A 16,013-nucleotide genomic window follows, 5' to 3' on the forward strand; every position below is an offset into this window, starting at 1 on the left:
ATTTCCTTTGAGCTACAGATTGAATGACTGGAAATCCAAGATATCGTAACGGTTGGGTCATAGAGTGATCATGCCATTGAGATATTTGATATTGGGTCAATACCTGTTGCCGATGGGGAGAGGTACGTCCATTCAAGAAGATTGCTTCAGTCTTTGAAAGATTAACTTTTGCATTGGATACTTGACCATATGCAACCAAGCGATGTTGTATTCGGAGGAAATCGGCACGCGAAGAAAGAAAGACACAGACATCATCGGGGTAGGCTAGTACCTTAAGAGTTGCTGGAGGAGGGAGATCTTGTGATAAAGGCGAAAAGGAGAAACCAACGATAGAAGCGTCTTGTAGGATATGGCGCAGGAATGGTTCCAATACCAGGTTGAACAGCAAAGGCGAAAGTGGGTCTCCTTGACGAAGGCCGCGACCTTGATCTACTTCTTTTGTAAAATGTCCATTAATATTGATGCATGTCCTTCCTCATGACAATAACGACAACATACCTGCATCTGATTCCATACAGCATAAAAACCATATTCACGCTGTTCGTCCCACGGGATTAAATGGGTCAAAGTTTCGAATTGCATATCCTTAGAAGACACATTGAGGACAGCGTAACCTGCGCACATGTAAGTACCAGTAGTGGGCTCTAGCAGGATGCCTACATCCAGAATATCTCCATATTTCCTTAAGCCCTTTTGCGTACCTTCCAACAAGGCCTTCTCGCCCAAAAAAGATAAATTGGATAAACGAAGAAGGACAACTTGCATATGATTATCCATCGATCGACATGGTATAGTAATCGAGTTATCCGCAAACTTAATACCGTTTGTGAGACATTCATTGAAAGCTTCATCAGCAGGATCAAAATTATTCTCAACAAATTTGAGGGATCCAACTTGCTGAGGACACCTACTCTAGAGGGATATTGCTTAGCGACCAATCTCAAGAACTCAATTTTGGTTTCTTTGCGTCCAGTCATATCAAGAAATACACTTCCAGGCCCATGTCCCGGACGCCAAATACTGGATTTAAAGACCGTTGGCATGTCATTATTGATCGATGTTGGGCCAGCGATATTTGCTGTTGAAAGAGAACTGAATGAATGCAAAAGGGATTTACGGTTTTTGGTCACCGCTCATGCTCAGGATCGTTGTAATGAATATGTTTTGTACCCTAATGTTGTTGAAGTATTTAAATGAGGTTACTCTGCTAAGCCACTTTTCTGAGTGGGATTATTGTCGTCAGAAAGAACCATGAGAACCTGTTAATTAACTAATGATTACGTCACTATAAGTTTCAAATCTCGAAACGAGTGCAAATAAAACTAGTACAAATAGCAGGTCCCAATTTTTTTTCTTCTTTGGCTAAGGAGAGGTTATACACAGCGCTTTATTGTACGCGATTCAGCCCGTATAGCTTTAAACCATAGCTCTGAGCATTATAATGTGGTTTTGGAAGTTATTTTGCAGTAAAGGTGTTATTTTATTTTTATAAAAATGTATAATTGATTTGCCACGATCTTTTAATACATGGTTCGCCCTAATGCCTTTTTTTTTTGGGATCAGATGTAAGCTTCCACCTTCTCGTGGTTGATCCTGTTAATCATCATTTCTTTTTTATGATGAGAACTAAGAGAAGCTATAAATATAGAAATTATTGGTTTTTGTATTTAAATTAAAAATAAAGACTTCTATTCATTGATTCAAATATTTAATCTTTGATCGTTGTGTTATTAAGCAATTTTCAAGAAGTCATGAAGACTAACGAATATTTTAAAGCAGGGAGAATCTTGTAATAAATAGGTGTTTGAGACATGAAAGGTTTTTAAAAACATCAGTGGCCGTTCTTCAATTAATCAAATAAATCGATTTTTTTAAATTCGTACTTCTTTACAGCCATATCTGCAATCTTCTTATTTTCCGATTTAATACCAGATGATAGTACTTCGTTATAGATGCAAATTAGATCCTTTTTAATCCTAATAGTTCCTTGTTTACTTTCATCAAAAAGAATTCGTTGTAGTTGCTCGTGGGATTTAATTGTCGTCAGGTGTTGTTTGATTAACTGATAGGAGCGCTTTAGTTTTACAGGCTTGTTTGTTTGTTCGATCAAACACAAAGCCCTTTTTATATCATCAATATCTACTCTTTGCAAGGCATATGTTCTAATAACTACTGAAGCAGAATCAAGCCAAATGCGTTTAGTATCAAGGTACAATGGGTTGAGTGGTTTGAAACCATTTTCACTAAACCTTGAGCCGTAAAATTGCCATGGAAGAGTTGAGGTACCTTTGTAGTACTGGTTGATGATTCTATTTCCAGTTTCATAGCTTTTTTGTGCTTTGCTAATGAAGATTTGTTCGGTCATTGAAGTTTCAATACTTGTGGAAATTGTGCCAGGTAACTGTTGTAAAGCTGAACCGACAAATGGTATCAATTTTGTTGAACTTGTTGAACCAATGAATCCGCTATTGGCCAAAACTTCAACGTAGCCAATTCTAAAAACAAGCTCAAAAGATGACGTTCCATATTTCGTTTTTCTTTGAACAAATGCCGCCGGCTTATTCTGGTAGGGGAATCTTGATTTGTCCGCGCAATCATCCACACGATTAGGATCGTGGATAAATACGGAAAAGCTAGTTACTAAAAACCAGTGTTCTTGTAGTATTATAACGGACTCCACAAAAGCAGGACCCACTTTTTTTACCAGTTGCTTGGCTTGGGATAAATCCAATTCAGTTTCTTTATCCATTAGTTTTACATCAAATCTTTCCATTGATAATAATGTGTAATTCTTGGTCTGAAATAGTTGATTGCAGAAGAGAGGTAGTTGGTGTGAGAGCTCCGTTTTCAATCTTACCTTCTCTTTATCAGTGTAAAAAAAATTTCGTTTCATGTCACGTTTTATCATTTGTATGTGCCTATTGATGTGCTCTGGTGTAACAATGGCATCATCAGCGACATCTAACTTTAGATTTGCTTTCGAAGAGATAGTGATATTACTGAGACCTTCATACTCAGTTAAAATTTGAAATCGAGCTGCTGAGTCTTCAGGTACAGCGTAAACTAACAGTTTATCTTTTCTGACATTGAGGAACATTCGGATGAATTCAACATGGAAGGTTTTGCGATGAGCGAAAAAAAGAATTTCAAGATTTGGTGCATGATTGAGGACATGATTCACAAGTCTTTGTTGGTAGTGCCTGTTTTCAATGAGCATGTGCTTGACCTTGTATAAATCTATGGTTGATATGCTACCTTTTAACGGATATAATTCATCGCTAGGGTATGTAAAAGCTTGAAATAGTGATTTACTTGTGAGCGCTAGCTCAGTTCGCGTTCTTTCATTGAGAAGACCTCCAATTCTTATAATCAGTTCCAAAGGTAGATTTTCCAAAATATTTTTTTGATTTGATGAATACATAAAGAATATAAATATAAAGGCAAGTTAAAGCAATAGTTATAAATGTATAAAGCGCGACATGTCGACCAGCTGTGTAACATTTTGTAAGTTGCTGTGTAGGAGGGAGGGCAGTTTTCCAAAATAAAGCAGAATGATGATCTTGTTTTGGCAATATCAAAACTGCATGTTTAAATCGCAATTTTGATGATTTTCTATAAGAGCAAACCCAACAGTCCCTATTAAATTAACTTTAATACCCCGAAATCAAAAAGTTATCACCCAACGGACCCTATTAGCGGCCCTATTAAAGTTAATAGGTCTTAAAATTTCGCCCAAAGGTATTAAAGTTAATAGGAATTAGCAGACCTATTGTGAAGTTGAAGCTTATAAGGTTTTTGTAGTGTAAAGTAGGCTTGTTATAAAGGGTTTTTGACTTGAAACCAAGTTTTTGAATAGTATTTGGTTCCCAAAATAGTAATAGATTGAATATAAATTCGCTTGTAATAAGTGACCACAATATCTTGTTAAGTAGATCAAACTGTTTTGAGTAAAGTAAAATAAAAAGATAAAATAAAAGGGATTACAATAAAGTGCATATGCTTCAAGGGGATTCTTGTTCTTGATGTTAAGTAAAATAAAAGGAAAACAAAGAAATTTACTTTGAGTGATATTTATTATGCACACGTATTTGTTTATATTTTTCTGGATTTGAACCAGTTAGATAGAGGAAAGTCAAAGGCTGCCAAAGTTTGCTGCACTGCGTTACACTATTATCTTTGGTGTAATGCTATATGTAAATCATCTTAACAATGGATCTTCAAATTTCTCGCTTATATATCATCTCAAAATGCATTCAGTTGACTTCTCTATACATTGAGAATGCAATAAATTGATGGATGGTTGCGTTTTTAGATTAAATAAAGCTGAATTTTACTATGATAAGCATTGCAAAACAACTTCAACTACATAGTTGAATTTTCTGACATACAAAAATATTCATCAATGCAGTCGGCAGAGTAATCATGGATCTTGAAGTGCACAGAGTGATATCCGTATTCATAAGCTACCTGGTGAGTGGCAGCTGCCATTTTCTGGTAAGGTAAAAATCTAGCTTTGCTAGTAGTTTTGTACTTATACTGAAGAAAGCGGTAATCCTCAAGTTAAATGACTTTAATAATACCAATAAATACACTTCGGCGCATTCTGAAACGGCAGCAAAAAGTCTTTTTGTCGTAGGTTGGTGATTACAAGAAGCCATCTGCAATGAGACGAAGATGATCCCCGATGCGATCGCGGTTGACAACTTTATGACCAGAAAGTGACCTGATATAGTGACTTTCTTCGTCATATTCAAGATTAAAGCCTTTCAAAGCAAAAAGATACTAATTTGCTACGTTTTGGAACTGCTTAAATTTGCTGCATCGCTCCGCTATGGCTGCGTAAACATCGTCAGAGCTCATGTCAATTTTAAAAAATAGAGTATAGAAATTTTAATAGGGTCCAAGTTGATAGGAACCATAAAGTGACAACCTCACAAAAGGTATTAGCTATTTAACTCCGACCGATTAAATTTAATACTTTAATAGGGACTGTTGGGTTTGCTCTAATATGGTTTGATTTACTTGAGCAAGTCGGAGATATTATAAGTGCTTTGTTCGATATGCTGTCATATATTATTTTTGAGAGTTAAACTGAAGCTTAAAAGTAATATTAAGAGTGTTTTGCATTACTTTCGTTTTAGATTGGCAAAAACTAAATAACCAATGATATTTATATTTATTATATTCCTCGATGTTTTTGATCAGAGTATTCAATCATATCAATGGCATCAAGGTTAATACCGAACTTTCTCTTTAATTCTGACTGGTATGTCTGTACCAAAAAAGTACAAATCATCTGCCTTGCGCACTCGAGATATTGCAACATACATTTGGCTGTAAGAGGGCATGTGATCCAAGTGAATTGCAACAGATTCAATAGTGATAATCTGCGCTTTATGAATGGTCGTAGCAAATGCAGGAACAATTAGGAACTGGGTCCTTACATAGCTCGTACCAGGGATTGACCTAGAAATTCTTTTGGATCCAAAGCGATTCTTGTGTGCCTTCTGCCTCTTGCTTCACTAGCAGTATGTTCTCCTCATCAACCTCAGAAACCCTTGCCAGAGTACCGTTCACCTAGCCTCTAGATACCTATAAGTTCTGTACGAGCATCACTGGCATGTTGATCTTTATTTGTAGCCCTTCAAGAAGCCTAATTTCTTTTAAAGCGTTAAACGCTGACTTCCGGTTACCGCCATTGTAGATATCAAATGCAGGAATAGCGACAGATTCGCCCTCAAGGCGTTTGAATTCCTTTATGTTTGCTCTATCTACATTACTTGCAATCTTCCTTTGATGCTCCCTCACACGTCATCCCTTTGATATTCAAATATTCCAGACCACACAGTAACATGAAGGGCCTCCATTCACTAATCCCTATGTTTAGTGACTTGGACTCCTGTCCTCGTTTACCTTCTGAAAATAACCTGGTAATATCATTACAAACCAGTGTACTCATTCCCTTCAAAAATATGTGCGAAGAAGACCCACAAGAGAAATTCAAGTTTAGCAAGTTCTTTCAAGCATAAAATGCATATCATTCTTTTGAACGAGATTTCCTTTCAAATGGTATACAGTTCAAAAACAGACAACATTGTAGCTCTTCCAGTATTCTACAAAAAATAAAAATGCTGTTCTTACTGTTAACCTTACCTTCAAGCCGTATTTTGCATCTTTATTATCAGCTGAACAGCATGACCTTGAATTTGACAATGAAGACCATCCAACTGAATCAAATATCAACTTTGACCCATTCATTCAACAGATGAGCTATGAAGATATCAATATAACAGCATTGAAGAATCGTCAACTAAAGACAATGTTTAGCTTCAACTCAAACTCACAAATCATAAATATAAGTCGCAACAACTGGAAAGCTTTTATCAGTAGCCCTATGCATCCTATTCCTAGAAATGTATGGTACAGACTTCTTCATAAGAAATTATCCACTTGAGCCAATTTGCATAGAATCGTCTCAGCCAAGGTAGACGATGACTATTGTCAATCATGTAAACTATCCAAAACAGAGCAGCATATGTTCTTTACCTGTACTCAAAAACAAGATTTGTGGAACGCAGCTTTCAAGAAATACTTGTCAAATCTTAAAGATCCCAACTGTAGCTCAATATTCGAGGATTTATCCACACTTAGATTATCCAAGTATTACATCTTACACTATCATGACAAGTTTACAATCTATGATTTTTTTGCTACAGTCATTCAATTCATTTAGAAAGCCCACTGGCAACAATTCTTTCAACAGACGCCTGTCGTGGATGAGATTGTCCTCAATCAAATTCAGAAGGAACTATTGAAATTATCTGCTTACAATTCTCTATGCTAATATCTTTTGTATTTTTATAAGTCACTGTTTCATACACTTGGATCGCTCTTAATCCTTATACTCTTTGATGAGTTTTAATAAACATTAAAGTTTTCATCCATAAAAAAATATATATTAAATAACTCCACCTTTCATTCACAAGAATAGATTGAATAACAAGATCAAATGTTCACAAATTGAGATACAAAGACGTCACCAATAGACCAGATACTTTTTATACAGTACAAAGACTACATACTTTTTTTTTTTTTTTTTTTTTTTGAAAATGAGCAAGCATAGTTATTGAGGCAAAAACAAGAGGTTGTCAGGCCATAAAAAAAATCAATAAAGCAATTAATGACAAGCACGCTCAAACTCAAGACAAGCACGTGTATGCTTGAATATAATCCAATAATATTGGTCCATGTCTCGGAAAAGAAAAGAAAAGTTTGCTTTCGGTATTATTGTTATTCCGATAGTTAAATGAAGACTGTTTTTGAGAGAGAGAAAGGAACAACTTATCCCTTTTTTTTTGATTAAAGAACATGCCATTTACTAAAGGAAAATATTGCTGTGGGTGTGTGCCAGTAAAGTCAGGTAAATAAAGGAAGGATACAAAAATACAGTGTTGTTTGTTAATTAAAATAAAAGGTGTTATTTTAATCACATTATTTGGAATTGTGAGTGATTTTTTTTTCCTAATCTTGAACATCACTTAATTGATTTGGATTCTTTTATAGTTAAATAAATTATCTGGATTTTATGGAGTTGTATCTTTTGATTTTACAGATAATACGGCTACAGTTGGATATATTTACTCACTATTAGCAATTATTGTGTATATACAAGGTTTATATGGATTACATAGTGTATGCAACCAAAATGGAACAAAGAATTACACATTGTAACTGAAAGTCATAGGAAAATATTCGTACATTTCGTTGGTATACAATGTTCTTTTGGTTAGATTCATTTGTCAGTATCCTGTGGACTATTTGGGCAGGCATTGCTTGGTACATGTATACGGATCACAGTCTTCCTGAGTTAGAAAATGATCCTATAAAAAAGGATGAACATGACAGAGCATTTAGAATGGAAAAATATGTTAGTATAACTGTACTTGTTGCATTGAACTTGGTTCATGTAAGTCTATTATACATAGAGCTACTATAATCGTTGACTACAACAACCTATAAATATATTTTAGCTTTATTTTGCTTTTGTTGTCACTCGATTCTATAAAGCCATGATTCACAGATCAAATTATACAAAAGTAGCCACAGAAAATATCGATTTGGAAGACCGTTCAACTGAAATCCAAGCTCAGAAACAGGCTCTCGATTGATAATCTGTTATCATTTTCAATCCCAGTTTCAATCAATGGCTAGCATGACTGTTGATCTTTTCATCTCTATCTTCACTCCATATATAGAAGTTACCATATCTAATAAAATAACGTCAAGAAACCCTTCATATGAATCACATTCTCTTTTCTTTTCTATATTTTTTTTTAATTATAACAAATGGTGAACACTACAGATAATATCTCAATCTGGAAGTCTCGTCTTCAAAACCTGACTGACTTATTATTACCAACTGATTATCCAAGACCTTTACCTGCGCGCACTGTAGAAGAGGTTTTATCATTCGATCTTCCAGAGCAAACCCTGCTAAGCCTTGTACAGGCCTCTATGGATGAAGCCCGCCCAACACCATTTTCTGTTATCCTTGCTGCTTTCTCCGTCTTACTTCAACGATATACTGGTGATGAAGAATTTGCTATCGGCACCTCTTCTCCTACAGGGAATCCATTGTTATTACGTCTCAATGTGGATCCCTTGAGTACATTTAGTAAAATAATTGAAATGGTGACAAAGGTAAGAATGAAAGAGAGCACTCGTACGAATTGGTAAAGGCGTTTTGTATTAACCCTGTTTTTTTTCTTTCTAGGTTGAACAAGAAGCATTGATTCAAGAAGTGCCCTTTGATCAATTATGTGATGCTATATATGAAGGCACAGAGCCTGAGAGTAGACGACCTCTTTGTCGTGTACGATTTTACAACGAAATAGATACACCTTCACAGCATCATCTTGCCACCACTTCTGCAAGCTCAGACTTAACCATCTTTGTCTCTTCACCCAAGGCTTCTAGTTCATTAAGAACCTCCTTCCTTCGTCCTGTGTCTATTCGTATTATATACAACCAAATTTTATTTTCGCAAAGACGTATTGAGTATCTCTTTTCTCAATTGATCACCATCATCGACGCTGGCGTCAAATCCAAGGAATTATCTGTTGGCAAGATTCCACTCTCTGATTCTGGTTTACCCAACTCACCTTTACCTGATCCAACTGCTGATTTACAATGGTCCCTCTGGAGAGGCGCTATCACTGATATATTTGCTGATAATGCAAACAAATACCCCAACAAGACATGTATCATAGAATCAAGAGATGATGACACCAAAATCACTTACAACTATGAACAAATCAACCAAGCCTCCAATTTAGTTGCTCACTACCTTTTAGCCAATAATATACAAAGAGAAGACGTTGTAATGATTTATGCTTACAGAGGAGTCGACCTTGTTATTGCTATCATGGGTGTTCTTAGAGCAGGCGCTACATTCAGTGTTATTGGTAGGTTGATAAAGTGATAAAAAAAAAAGAGACATTTTGCTGATTCATTTCATTGTCTTTAGACCCCGCCTATCCACCCGCACGTCAAGAGATCTATCTGTCAGTAGCCAAGCCTCGTGGTTTGATTGTACTTCAAGAAGCTGGACAGATTGCCGACTCTGTTCGAGACTATATCAGCAAGGAACAAGCAATTGTATGTGAAATTCCTTCTTTGAAGATCAGAAGTGACGGTCAACTCTGTGGTGGTATGACCGAGGACGGTAACGACATATTGGACTCTGTGAGATCCTTGTCAGGACAACAGCCTGATGTTATTCTTGGTCCTGATAGTATCGGTACCCTGAGTTTCACCAGTGGCAGTACAGGTATCCCTAAGGGTGTCCGAGGCAGACATTTCTCACTGACGCACTTTTATCCCTGGATGGCTGAGACCTTTGGTCTGTCGATCGATGACAAGTTCACGATGCTTTCCGGTATCGCTCACGACCCCATTCAACGTGATATCTTTACTCCTCTTTTCTTGGGTGCCGAGTTGCACATTCCTACCTCTGAAGATATCGGTATCCCTGGTCGTCTGGCTGAATGGATGAACCGCTCTCAAGTCACTGTGACTCACCTGACACCTGCCATGGGTCAATTGCTCTCTTCCCATGCTCAAGTCGAAATTCCTTCGTTGATCAACGCGTTCTTTGTGGGTGATATCCTGACCAAGCGTGACGCTGCTCGTATTCAAAAGTATGCGCCCAACGTATCTGTGATCAACATGTATGGCACGACGGAGACCCAACGTTCGGTCTCTCACTTTGTTGTTCCCCCTCGTGTGAGACACCCGGCCTTCTTGGGCTCCCAAAAGGAAGTCATCGCTGCCGGCAAGGGTATGGTCAACGTTCAACTGCTGGTGGTCAACCGTCATGATCGTACAAAGATGTGTGGCGTGGGTGAAATCGGTGAAATCTATGTACGTGCACCCGGTCTGGCCGAAGGATACTTGCGCTTACCGGAGGCCACGGCTGAAAAGTTCATTCCAAACTGGTTTGTCGAGGATCCTTTCGGAGAAGAGAAGGATGAGTCTGTGGTCGAGGGCGATGGATGGAAGGCGTTTTATAAGGGTAAGCGTGATCGTATGTACCGCTCGGGTGATCTGGGTCGTTATCGTCCGGATGGTAATGTTGAATGTACCGGTCGAGCGGATGATCAAGTCAAGATCCGTGGTTTCCGTATCGAATTGGGTGAAATCGACACTCACCTCTCCCAGCATCCCTTCGTACGTGAAAATGTGACCTTGGTCCGTCGTGACAAGAACGAAGACCAGACGTTGGTAGCCTACTTTGTACCCAATCCAACGTCCAATACTGACTTTGCAAGTGCCACTGAGGAAGAAGAGTATGATGAGAAGGAGATCTTCTCTCAGCGTCAATTCCGTCGCTTGATCAAGAACATTCGTGATTACTTGAAGCAAAAGCTCCCTTCGTATGCTGTTCCCACCGTCTTTGTACCACTCATTCGTATGCCCTTGACACCCAATGGTAAAACTGACAAAAACGCTCTGCCTTTCCCCGATACGGCTCAATTCAACAAGACCGCGGCCAAATCGGAAGCTGCCGAGCTTCCTCAAATGACACCCAATGAACGCACGATTCATGACATCTGGAAAGAGTTACTCCCTGCCTCTGATCCTGTCATCGGTTTGACAGACAACTTCTTTGACATCGGTGGTCATTCTTTGATTGCCACTCGTCTCATCTTTGAAATCCGTCAAAAGTTCCAGGTCGAGGCTCCCTTGGGTCTCGTGTTTGCCGAGCCTACCATCGCTGGTCTTGCAAGGGAAGTAGCCAAGTTGCAAAGCGGTGATCTGTTGATTGAGAATGACGCATCACTTCAACAACAGCAAAATGAAGAAAAGAAGGAAGTGGTTGATTATGCAAGTGACGTTGAAAAGTTGGCTCAAGCGTACCTCCAGCCATCCTACGATGCCTTGCCTGTCTCTCAGCAAGAACGCAGTTATCTCTTGACGGGTGCCACTGGCTTCTTGGGTGCCTTTATTCTTGACAAGCTCCTTGCTTTTGATAGCACCAAGAAGGTTCTTTGTGTTGTTCGTGCCAAGGACAACAAGAATGCTTTTGATCGTGTCAAGAAGGCTGCAGTCGATCATTTAGTCTGGAAAGACGCCTGGGAAGGTCGTGTGGAAGCACTTTGTGGTGACTTGTCCAGTGAGCGTCTTGGGCTTTCTGAAGCGGACTGGAAGCGAGCTGTGACGGAGACCGATAGTGTGATTCACAATGGCGCCCTTGTTCACTGGGTCTATCCTTACAATCAATTGCTTGCTCCTAATGTCCTTGGTACCCTCTGGGCTATGCGTTTGGCCTCTGAACACAAGCAAAAGTCATTCCACTTTGTCTCTTCTACCTCTGTCTTGGACTCGTCTTACTACATTGAACGAGGCAGCTATGTTTCTGAAGCTGATAATCTGGAAGGGTCTCGCACTGGCCTTGAAAGCGGCTACGGACAAAGCAAATGGGTTGCTGAAAAGTTGATTATGGAAGCCAGATCTCGAGGTATGCCTGCGAGCATCATTCGTCCTGGTTACATTTTGGGTGATTCTCGTACGGGTGTTACGAATACGGACGATTTCATCTGGCGTTTATTGAAGGGTTGTGTTGAATTGGGTTATGTTCCTGCTATGTCCAACGATGTCAACTGCTGCTCTGTAGACTATGTGGCTGCCGTCGTCGCAGGCGCTGCTTGTCACGATCAGGAATCCAGCAAACTTGGCGTGCTCCAAGTCACGCACCCTGCTGACTTTACCTACAACAAGATGTTCCAATCTTTGGTTACCTATGGTTATCAAGTGCAACACACTGAATACATTGACTGGAGAAGCAAGTTGATGGAGTATACACTCAAATCCCAAGATCACTCCCTCTTCCCTCTTTTACACTTTGTATTGGATGACTTACCTACTTCCACCAAGAGCGCACCACTGGACGATGCCAACACTCAATCTATCTTGGCATTGGATGGTGTGAAACTACCCTTGATGGGAGATTCCTTACTGGGCCTTTACTTTGCTTACCTGGTGAAGGTTGGATATATGCCTCTGCCTGCATCTGGTCATCTTCCTTTGCCTGAATTGAACGTTGAAGTCACTTTACTGCAACGAAGTGGTGCTAAACACTAAATTTTAGTTTCATTCTGTAATATATATATTTTTTTGTAACATAATAAAAAAAGAACAATAGCTGTTGATATAAAACTGTAAAATAGAGAGGGGTTGAATTTATTTAAAAACATACAAAAAAAAAGATGGGAACGGGGTATTTCATATCATATCGATCTATACAAGACAAAGGACAACTCTAAGCGGATTGAACCACCTCTAGATTTGTATCTTTCTTCTCCAGCTTTTCTAGTACGGATTCCTCCTGTTTTGAAGCATTATTGAGCCAACTGAGATAAGCATTCCACAAGATACCCAGGCTACTGACAAAAGGCAATCGATACTGGAGCGGCATGAATTTGAAATTGATAAACTGAACAGCGGGCCAAACTTTATAATTCGCGATCAAGGCTGGCAAATAAGCATCTCTGAATTTTTCTCGCACACCTTCCCAATTGCCTGTTTCAGCCAAACCCATGACGGTAAAGAAAAGGACAAGACCGGTGGGCGCAAAGAGGGCTTGATCGGTGACCATGCGCTTGATGGCCATCTGGTTCGCTTGACGGGCCAAGGCGGCCGTAGCGACCGATGCGGGCATAGGAAAGTAACGGTCGAGAAACATGTACCACTTACCACCAAAGGGCGCCACACAAAAGTTATAGGCCGCAAACCGAAAGGTGCGTGCGAAATCCCAACGGGGGGCCGGTGGCCAGAGGTCTTCATGTTTCCTTATCTTCTCGGGAAGGTAGGGATCAAGTTTGCTGTGTTCATAAAAAGAAATGCTTTGAGCAAGCGTGTCGCTGATCGCTCCAAGAATACCGTTGGTGACACATAATGTCAAAATGGGTCTTTTACTGTAAGATTTATTGTAAAATGCGTTTAATGCTCGTATGCTGTTCATGGTGAAGAAGAAAAGAGAAAGGAATTCAAAAGAAAAAAAGACTTTAAAAAGTGAATCTGTTTCGGGATTTAATTTTTTTTTTTTTTTTCTTTTTATCTGTCCTTTTTGTCATGGTTATTGGTACAAGAAACAAGGAAATGGGTGATGGACTAGTGGTTTAAATTGACGTCAATATCACATATGAAAATGTCAAAAAAAAATAATCATAAAATTACGTCAATAGACTTGTAAATAATAATAGAACCTGCTATGTATTTTATGACTGTTATCACATTTGGACTAAGATCAACTGTAATTGCAATTTGAGGTGAAACTTTCGTCAGTTGGTGTAATACTCTTTGTCCAAGGTCCAAAGTTAATCTGACGTTGGTGTCTTCCATTAGAGTGTTTAAAAAAAAAAAGAAAAGTGACTTTTCAAAAAGGGTGGTCAATTTAATCACACACCGAGTTTATTTAAAAGAGAGACTATTTTTTTTTTTTTTTTACAAGTATATAATACAGATGATAGCGTGGTGGGTTAAACAAGGTAATGATGAGATGCAGGTCTTGAGAATGATTCTTTTGAGGTTGGTACACGTTGTCTGATAGCACATAGTTGAGAAGATACACTTGGGCTACTGACAGGAGATGATGTCAGAGAAGAAACGACGGGTGAAGCACAGAATTGGCCGAATGCTTCCAGTACTTCATATTCATCTTGTGTGATATTAACAGCATCTTGACCCACTGGCTTTTCATCCAATTGGATCCTTCCCAACTGCTCTATTGGCATCTGCAAAGCATCGATCGATATACGACGCTTGACATTAAAATTATAGTGGAAGCTTGGAGGTGAACCCGAATGAACAGAGTCACTGGAGGCAGTAGAGATGGAGGATCTGCGAATCTTTGAAAGCTCTTCGTCCTCGTGCTTCATGATCCATGGAGAACGATGTCGCTGGGTGTTGGGTTGAGAAGGAAATGGGGAGGCATGATAGAAGTGAGGCTTGATAGGAGAGGAAGGTAGTGAATAAGGATATGAAGAACGAGATCCAGAAGAAGGAATGGGTGTCGAAAGAGAAAGTCTTTTGTTAGGTGGAGGTAAGGTACGATTGTGAATCATGGAAGAGCATTCCAAGGAAAGTGGTAAATCGTTTTGGTCCTGCTGGACCCACGGATGCGGAGATTCTATGACTCGGTCGTTGGTTACAGCTGCACAGGCCTTTTTGTGCTTGGCATGATCCCCTGCTACTGTTGAATCCACAGATTTCCTTCTTTCTTTAACGTGTGTTTGTGTGTGCTGCATCATGTTATCAAATCGACTAAACCTGCGATCACAACCTTCAATGATACATTTATATGGTTTCTATAAGATGATTAGAGAACAATAAAAGAGGACTGAAATAAGTTGTACCTCTCCTGTATGCTTTCTTTCATGTCTTGCTAAATGCTCACTTCTTGTAAAGACCATGTTACAATTACCATAACCAGTACAACGAAATTGTTTAGGTGTTGATCTTTGAGCAGAATTTCTTCTTTTAGGTGGCATCCCTTTTTTTTTTAATTAATAAATAAATGAAAAAAAAAAAAAGAAGAAAATCATTTTGTTCTATGACTTGGTCCTTTTATATTCTTTCGGTGAAACCAAACTTTAAATGTAGAAGCCCGTGTCCAGGGCAAAAAAAAAAAAATTGAATAAAGATTGGACTATTGTTTTCTATTCGTCATAAATAATAATAGGTTGAGTCAGTGAGATACTTTTTACAAAGACATTAAAAGCACTAAATTGAGAGAAATAAAATTCATAGTTATTGTTACTGCAGTAGTAAATAATGATATCATAGAAACACACATTTAGTTGATCTGAGTTATTTTGGCATCCATTGATGTTACAACTTAGTTGCTGTTAACCCTTCCTTTGCTGTTGATATTCGCTTTTATGTTACCATAGTTACTTGTCTCACCATACTCTTTGTCCCCCTTTTTTTTTTATTTTTCTTTCTATGTTTTTTGTTCCTTGAACCTGGAAAAAAAAAAAAAAATCTCACAAAACTCCGGGCTGTCCAGTTAGATTACAATAAACCATGTGCTTTAGCCACAAATGGTCTCCAATGAAAATCTTGCAATGTTGTCATTGATTTTGTCATTTAGAGTGTGTACATAAACAATGACAATGTGAATCTTATGCAGGTACTTTTTTTTTATGATTTTATTTGATAATAAACCATTTTTTATGTCGTAACTGAAAAATATATAAAAAAATAAACCAAAAGATTAGATCAAGTGTAACTAAAAATTACTATCGATTACACCTTTAAAAAGAAAAAAGGACTGAGCTCTAAAAAGTAGTCTAGACTTTAAATAGTTTCGGATTCTTTTTTTAAAAAAGTAAAAAAGGGGATCATTCAAGTTGTCAATGTCAAGTCTAGTAATGAATATCTAAATAAATGAATTTAAGGTTCTTTTTTAATGAAAATAACAAAGCCCATTTAAAAAAAAAAAAAAAAAAGAG

The 16,013-nt window shown here is 38.3% G+C and overlaps 6 protein-coding genes across 6 annotated transcripts; 3 read left to right on the forward strand and 3 right to left on the reverse strand.

Annotated features, from left to right (window-relative positions):
• Positions 1-429: 429 nt before the first annotated feature.
• On the reverse strand, positions 430-765 carry RO3G_12429 (uncharacterized protein; the record flags this gene model as incomplete). Its single annotated transcript, XM_067667013.1, has 1 exon — positions 430-765. One exon carries the CDS (start codon positions 763-765, stop codon positions 430-432), a length of 336 nt encoding a protein of 111 aa, XP_067523114.1.
• A 1,084-nt stretch (positions 766-1,849) lies between these two features.
• Positions 1,850-2,749, reverse strand: RO3G_12430 (uncharacterized protein; the record flags this gene model as incomplete). The annotated part of the gene is made up of 2 exons (XM_067667014.1): positions 1,850-1,966; positions 2,087-2,749. 2 exons carry the CDS (start codon positions 2,747-2,749, stop codon positions 1,850-1,852), a joined length of 780 nt encoding a protein of 259 aa, XP_067523115.1.
• A 3,103-nt stretch (positions 2,750-5,852) lies between these two features.
• RO3G_12431 (uncharacterized protein) lies at positions 5,853-6,454 on the forward strand (the record flags this gene model as incomplete). Its single annotated transcript, XM_067667015.1, has 2 exons — positions 5,853-5,930; positions 6,101-6,454. 2 exons carry the CDS (start codon positions 5,853-5,855, stop codon positions 6,452-6,454), a joined length of 432 nt encoding a protein of 143 aa, XP_067523116.1.
• A 1,320-nt stretch (positions 6,455-7,774) lies between these two features.
• Positions 7,775-8,168, forward strand: RO3G_12432 (uncharacterized protein; the record flags this gene model as incomplete). Its single annotated transcript, XM_067667016.1, has 2 exons — positions 7,775-7,966; positions 8,031-8,168. 2 exons carry the CDS (start codon positions 7,775-7,777, stop codon positions 8,166-8,168), a joined length of 330 nt encoding a protein of 109 aa, XP_067523117.1.
• A 178-nt stretch (positions 8,169-8,346) lies between these two features.
• On the forward strand, positions 8,347-12,642 carry RO3G_12433 (L-aminoadipate-semialdehyde dehydrogenase; the record flags this gene model as incomplete). The annotated part of the gene is made up of 3 exons (XM_067667017.1): positions 8,347-8,700; positions 8,774-9,464; positions 9,527-12,642. The coding sequence occupies 3 exons, from the start codon at positions 8,347-8,349 to the stop codon at positions 12,640-12,642; spliced, it is 4,161 nt and encodes a 1,386-aa protein (XP_067523118.1).
• A 1,397-nt stretch (positions 12,643-14,039) lies between these two features.
• Positions 14,040-14,972, reverse strand: RO3G_12434 (uncharacterized protein; the record flags this gene model as incomplete). Its single annotated transcript, XM_067667018.1, has 2 exons — positions 14,040-14,867; positions 14,916-14,972. 2 exons carry the CDS (start codon positions 14,970-14,972, stop codon positions 14,040-14,042), a joined length of 885 nt encoding a protein of 294 aa, XP_067523119.1.
• Between the last annotated feature and the right edge of the window lie 1,041 nt (positions 14,973-16,013).

The sequence above is a fragment of the Rhizopus delemar genome, genomic scaffold (genome assembly GCF_000149305.1).
Source record: "Rhizopus delemar RA 99-880 supercont3.10 genomic scaffold, whole genome shotgun sequence".
NCBI lineage: Eukaryota > Fungi > Mucoromycota > Mucoromycetes > Mucorales > Rhizopodaceae > Rhizopus > Rhizopus delemar.